Source organism: Lotus japonicus, chromosome 3, assembly GCF_012489685.1.
Source record: "Lotus japonicus ecotype B-129 chromosome 3, LjGifu_v1.2".
Taxonomy (NCBI): domain Eukaryota; kingdom Viridiplantae; phylum Streptophyta; class Magnoliopsida; order Fabales; family Fabaceae; genus Lotus; species Lotus japonicus.
Window position 1 is genome coordinate 81,588,038 of NC_080043.1, and position 7,270 is coordinate 81,595,307.

The 7,270-nt window shown below is 35.5% G+C and overlaps 1 protein-coding gene across 1 annotated transcript; it reads right to left on the bottom strand.

Annotated features, from left to right (window-relative positions):
• Window positions 1-5,260: 5,260 nt before the first annotated feature.
• Window positions 5,261-7,186, bottom strand: LOC130746434 (jasmonate ZIM domain-containing protein 1-like). The gene is made up of 5 exons (XM_057599061.1): window positions 6,800-7,186; window positions 6,544-6,670; window positions 5,983-6,233; window positions 5,815-5,872; window positions 5,261-5,710 (listed from the first exon to the last, which is right to left on the bottom strand). The coding sequence occupies exons 1-5, from the start codon at window positions 6,960-6,962 to the stop codon at window positions 5,602-5,604; spliced, it is 708 nt and encodes a 235-aa protein (XP_057455044.1). The 5' UTR covers window positions 6,963-7,186; the 3' UTR covers window positions 5,261-5,601.
• Window positions 7,187-7,270: the final 84 nt, after the last annotated feature.

Below are 7,270 nucleotides of genomic sequence, written 5' to 3' on the forward strand. Positions count from 1 at the left end.
ATATGTTTTGTTTCACGTAATTTCTTTTTCTTTTAAATATAATATTTAATGTAAAGTTTTTTATTAACAAGAAAATAAAACGAACTAACTAAACTCAATAATGTCAAAACAAAGAGTTACACTCTTTTTTTTAAACTAAATGAAAATTGTATTTTGTGATGTAGTGGACAATAATTGAATGTTTGCGTAAAAAAGTTAGAAAAAAGGAATGACGTGCCAATAGTATAAAGTTTGTTTTTACACTATCAACTAACAAGATTATAAGAATGTGTCACGTCAACTAATGAAATTAAATAAAAAACCAAATTTTCTCATATCTTTGAAATCTGATTGGTTGACGGTGTAAAAGTGCATATAAATTAAACTCAAAAAGTTAACCCCGAGGATGTATCTACCACTTTCTCAATATAATTTTCCAATTGTTATTTTAAATATAATTTATATAATAAATATAAAGTTAAATGGTAAGATTTAATATCTAGATGTTATCTTTCAAAAAAATAATTTAAGTATTCAAGTATAATTTATAAATACCATTTCAAAAAAAAAGTATAATTTATAAATACATAATTTAAAAACTTAATATAAAAATATTGTTCATGTAAATTTAATCTTAAATGATAATTCTAACGAATTTAATTTACCATATATTAAAATGAAATAAGATAATAATTAAAAACTTACTTTTATGATGGATGTGATAATAAGAATCATAAACATAAAATAATAATTTTAAAAAGTAAGGATCAAAATATAAAAATAATGTAATGGCAAAAAAAAAAAATTGGATACATTAAATAACATAATTTAAAATAAATAAAAATTGAAATGATTTAGTTTTGTTATTTAAATTAAATAATAAATTTGAGATGTCTTCTGTAACACCCCAATTCAAATCGATATATATTGCAAATATCAGAATGATAAAATTTCAAACGATCATGAGGCATTACATAATCACTTAAAACATCAACATAATACTCCTATAACAGATACATAGCACATAAACTTGAGAAGGACTCATAGCAGACGAACACAAAAATGATGAACATAACTGCGTTAAACATAACTATTCCTGTGGCAGATAATTAATTTTTAATAATAAAAATAGTTCACTAAATCAATAAATAAACTGTGGATATAACGTATTTAAAACTTAAAGAAAACATAGCATCTTGTTCACAACTTAATAAGAACAATTCCTCAATGATAACTTAATTCAACAACAAATATAACAGAAATGAAACAAGCGTCCATCCCCCCAACATAATACTCCTGTAACAGATACATAGCACATAAACTTGAGAAGGACTCATAGCAGACGAACACAAAAATGATGAACATAACTGCGTTAAACATAACTATTCCTGTGGCAGATAATTAATTTTTAATAATAAAAATAGTTCACTAAATCAATAAATAAACTGTGGATATAACGTATTTAAAACTTAAAGAAAACATAGCATCTTGTTCACAACTTAATAAGAACAATTCCTCAATGATAACTTAATTCAACAACAAATATAACAGAAATGAAACAAGCGTCCATCCCCCCCCCCCCCCCGAGTGCTACGTATCAGAGCAAGGACTCCAACTCGAAATAAAGGCTATATACTACTCCTCCTGATTACCTGCGCGTTACCAACAAGGGTAACATTCAAACAGAAGGGGTGAGGTATCGAGCATCATAAATATAAGAATGGCAATAAATATGCTAGATTAATGCCACACCACTTCTTTTTATATTAATATAGCTCAGTTACTAAAACAGTCACAAATAACGTCATCGACTCGGATGCAACTTGAACACAACAAGGACTATGCATGTGCATGAGGTACCAACAGGGCTTCAGCCCTCATCACTAATTGCCAATTATCAGAGGCACAAGGCATAAGCCTTCATCACAAAACGCCAATACAGGCCATCACAGAGTATGCAGATGCTATGCGACTCGAAAGGGCGTATACATCTCATAATCATCACTTCAACATGAGACATTGCGCCTATATCACCACATCACTATCATCGCTTAAAACCACATAATTCAGCACCTTATTCTTTTGGCTCATATTCAAGAAATCATTAATCTTACTATAAAACACTAACGTTATACTATGTACTCAATTTGATTCATTCTATCTTGCAGTAGGAAAGAAAACCAATTATAAGACAACTTTAAAGTTCATATAGCAGTTCAGGAATTACGCTCACAGCAGAAACATATTTCAGTAGAGATAACCTACAAGATTCGTTACTTGTTCAAAAATTACAAATGACCTCAATTTGAAAAGCTAACAGAAAACTCTACCACTTTCTAGTTCATCAAAGAATTTTCTGGGCACATTAACAAGGTGAAAAATCACGTTGAAGTTCACTGGAAGAGATAGCAGATACAGAGCGCAGAAAAACATGGTTTACTAAACTGAACTTACAGACCTCGTCTCTCAACCAAAAATTATGTACCATATCATTCCAGAAAGCTCTTTCAAAGGCCTACACTTTCTCAGTTCAACGCAACATTATTCGAGCACTCTAAACAGGCTCTAAAAGGCTTCGAAAGTCACGGTTCATACCAGGAAAATGACCAGTCCGTTTTATGTTCCAAAATAAGTGATTAAAGTTGTTTCTCATCAAACAAGACACAAAACCTAACAAGCATGCTACCTAACAGTCCTTATGTGCGTGATCATAAAGAAAATCAAAAGGGAACCTCAACCCAAAACTCCTAGCATACTATGGTTCTGCCCTCACCCCGTTCAATCACACAAAAGAAAATCCCAAAATCAATGGATTTCAAATCAGATTTCCAGAACATCATTAACAGCAACAATTCTACATCTCCCAAATCCCTAATATCATTCACCATAATTCCATTAGAAACTCAAAATCCCACCCTTACCTTTGGATTGAGTGTAGTTCCCCGTTCCCGATCGAATTCTCCGAAGCCGATCCGCTCTCCCCCTCTTCCTGCTACTTCACGCACAACCTTCTTCTTTTTTTTCTCCTTCTTTCACGCGTCCTCTTCTTTCTTATTTTTTTTTCTTTAGCTGCTTCCCCATCCTTATTAAACCATCTAAACCTAATTCCTCAAGGGCTAAACTAAAAATCCTAAAATCTCTCCTAGTCCTTGTCTCTATTTTTAATCCTAACTTTCACCCCCTAACTCTCTTCCATTTCATAAAACACACCCAGCATCACAAAAAAAAATATTTTATTTCATTAAAGTATTATTATATCACCTATTAAACCACCATACAATATAATCTTAATTAAAATAAAATACCAACATTATTTTAATTAAAAACGGGGTGTTACATCTTCTTCACGTGTGTGGCAGACCATAGTGTTCGGGTCTACTCATTCCCCTGAGCGCGATGCCTTGATGGGGTTTCAGCGAGTCCACTACGCGGTGGTGGTTTTACTACGGATGAAGAGCAAATGGTCGTAAATATCTCAAGGTCTTTTGTTAGGGACTCAAGGATCCCTGATATTGGGATATTCCTTGAAATCCACTCCTATGATCTGCGGATGAAAGCTGTTGAGGTGAAGGGGGTTGGGGAGCTTGAGATCTTCACCCTCTTTTCCAGAGGTTGGTGTTGTTTCGAAACAATGTTGAGGACGTCTGTGCATGTGCTGCTTTTTCTCCCTTTTGATGTGACTGGTGAGTAGAAAGGGGTGAGATTTGTGGTAAATCAACATGGAGTCTCGATTACCTGTTTTAATTTGTTTTCTTTTCCTGATTCTTGGGGAAATTTATGGGAAGGTGTTGCTGGATGTGGTGAGCAGCTTGCTCCTAGGTTGTGCGCAGGGGTGGACTCTTTGTTGGTGGTCGATGCAGTGTTTTAAAGTTCGGCTCGGACATCAACTCGGTCAAGACACTAAGTTAATGAGTCACTGGTCGAACTAGTGAGTCATTGAGCGGATTGCTTGACTCGGTTAATATTGAAAAAAATTAAAAAATAGAAATACTAGCCAAGTTTGTTTGATAACTTGATACTTCAAATTTAAAAACTTGCAAGTAGTGTTTTATGCATTACCAAACTTAAATTTCTTTAATTGTTTGTTGTATTCACTTGCAAATGTTTAATATATATTTTATTTTTGTTGTTTTTTATTATATTTGGCTATTCTATAAATATTTCTCATCATCCAGTAGGAGCAACAAATTAATGGAGCCTTAAATCTCGGCGAGGGATTTCCTTTTGTTGCTTCCATGTCCTACGTTCAAACCTTGCCTGTAGCACTTTTTTCCAAAAAAACTGCAAGGAAACAAATTATTTTGGGTGACTCCCGGCTCAACCGAGAACCGGATGAGTCACCGGTTTTATGATCAACTCGGTCGAGTCACACCGATTTGATCTGGTTCTGTGCATTTCCGATCCAACTACTGGCTCGGATCGGCCAAACCACCGAGTCCCGATTGAACTGGTCGGACCAGCCGATCCGAGCCGAGTTTTAAAATGATGGGTCTCTTTGCTTGTTGGGTGAGTCATTTTCCCTTAGCCCGGAGCAGAAGGTGGGTGGTTGTGCTTTCGGGAGAGGCTATGTTATGTAGTTCAGTTCTTCTTCTGGTTTTGTTCTTGCTCTTGGGGGTTTGGGTGATGTTGGTTCTTGGTTCGAGGATGACTCAATGGATTTCTTGAATATGGATTCTTGGTATTTCTTAATAACCAGGTTCAAAGAGCTCATGTCCCAAATCCTTTGGGGCATGGGCGTCCTAAAAAAGTCAAACGAGGTAGTAAGCCTCATTTGCCGTCCTAGGCCAAGTGTAAGGTTTTGGAAGTGATTGAGGATGACAATTTTGTTTCTCTTGCTCCATTGGAGCCTAGTAGTGCTCGTTATGGTGGTTACTTCACGCATGCTAAGAATGCATGGTTTCTAGGCAAATTTTTAGGTTTGGAGTTTGAGGATAGTTATGATGAGGTTATATATATGTGCAAGGGAAGTGGAATTGTATAAGCAATGAACGTATTAAGTGTTGTTGTGTTCTTGTTACTTCTTGGTTTTGTTTTTGGTTTAGGCTATTGGTTTTAGTTCTGTTTGTTTTTTGCGTTTGGTTCTTTGCTCTTAGGTGTAGGGTTGTTTTTCGTTTTTCTATTAGGGGTGGCTTGAGGTTTTCGTTTTGTTTCCCCGTGTAATCATTTTGCAGGACTAAAGTCTCTTATATTTCTTATCTAAATATCTGGATTTCAAAAAAAAATACAGTCATGGAAATTAAGCCTATAAATCGGGATTCGGGAGCACATATAATCGGTGAAATAATGCACAAATACTTGGGAATTTTCTGAAACTAATCAATCTCAACAACAAAACTATACTAACTCTGGTTTGGTCCAAAGCGTTGGACCTCATTGATACATTATAAAAACAAATATATACTATAGATATCATATATGTATGAAGGCCACAACAATCTCTGCAAAAGGCCTGCAATCACAGAAGTTAGGAGGGTATTTTGAGTGGGCACAGAGCCTGTATATCCTAAATTCAAGATGGGCTAAACCACTACATGTCCGTGTTGTTGTTGTTCCGATACATGGTAAATTTTCACGTTGGAAGGAGAGCTGACTTGGGAAGATCTGAAGATAAATTCAAACATGCTAGAGGTTAAGGTCCAAGTGTTTGGAACTCTGATCTTCAGGTTCACCTCCTGAACTGCTACCCTCATGCTTGGGGTTGTTAACTTGGTAAGGTCCTTTAGCAATTACCCTGTAACAATTGAAGAATCAATGAATTAATGAGCATTGAATTTGAGTAACAAAAAGTTACCAAATCAAAGTAACCAAAATAATATATACAAAACCAGTCCTTACCTTTCTTTTCTCTTCTCAAGAAATTTAAGAAGTGAAGCTCTCCTTGGATACCTCATATCTGTTTAGACAAAAGTAGTTGTAGTCTTGAATTAGTGTATGAACATCTTACTAGCTTGGAGCAGTGATTCCTATCTGGGTTCAAATGGAGATAATTGAAATATTAAATACCTGAACGAACAGCTTGGTTTCCTGGTCGAGAGGTTTCTGAGGCCAGGTTTGTCTGAGGAGCTTTTGATTCCTTCAATTTTTCAGCGACAACCGGAGCCTTGGGGGAATTTTCTTCAGAACTGGAACTATCAGATGCTAACTTGGTCGCCAACTCCATAACCTCTGTTGCCTTCTCAGGCACAAAACCATCAAATACCAACAGTTTTCCAGCATAGAATATTGTCAATTGGGGTGTTTTAGGCCCTGCTGACCTAAATCAAGAGAAAAAAGAGGTTGTAATAATCATGTAACACTCATAAGTCTCATACCTATAAACTAAACAGATCAAGCTACAAAATGCTGTTTTTTCATGTGTACAATATACTCTTGTATTGAAAGGCATCAACATTCATCTTAGTGCATGTTTGAAGCCTAAATCACCGTGGACAAAACCAACTTGCCCAAGCTTTTGTCTTGTCCACCATGATTTTGATTTGACCGTGGTTTGAAACCTCTCAAATTGGAAACCAAACATCCTATCAGAAAATGAAGAACATCACAGAAATTAAAATTGTCACACACCTAACATTAGACTTCTTAATGCAGGGGTTTTCCACAAGCTGGGGAAGAATATCCATAGCAGAAGAAGCATTTGGTCTCAAAGTCCCATCTGATTTTTGCAAGTTTGCTAACAAATCTTTCGTACAAGCTGAAATTTCCATCACAAACAACACCTCCATCAGCAATTTTCAAACCCAATTTCAAATAAAGCAATTTTTTTTTTTTTTTAATTTCATATAACAAACAAGAAAAAAGGAAACAAATATTATCATTGTACCTTTAGGATCCATTTTCCCACCCATTCCAGAGACAGAATCTCCAGAACCACGTTTCTCCTTCAAGAACTTGCTCAGGAGGCTGCAAGTCTGTGAGAAGTTGGATTTCTCCAGTGCCTTGCCGGAGCTCCGGCCATCCGCCACCGTGTTTGGGAAAGTTGCCATTCTTAACCGAATTCCCACCAGAATTTTTCACAGAAGAAAAGTATTGAACTGAGAAAATTGTTTACAAAAGAAAAATCTGTTTGATGAGGAGGGTGTTCAGTTCAATGGAGGAAGTTTTTGAGAGGGTGAGAAGAGAGAATATGAAGGAAGAATTGGCAGTTTCCTAAGCATGTTCCGTGAAGGTGCTTCGGTTTGAGTTGTGAGTAAGAGGTGTGAGACCATGTGGTCTTTATCTTCTAAATTCTAATGACTATTTATTATTTTTTTGATAAAATTTCCTGCTTTTATTATTATTCTATTCTATTAGA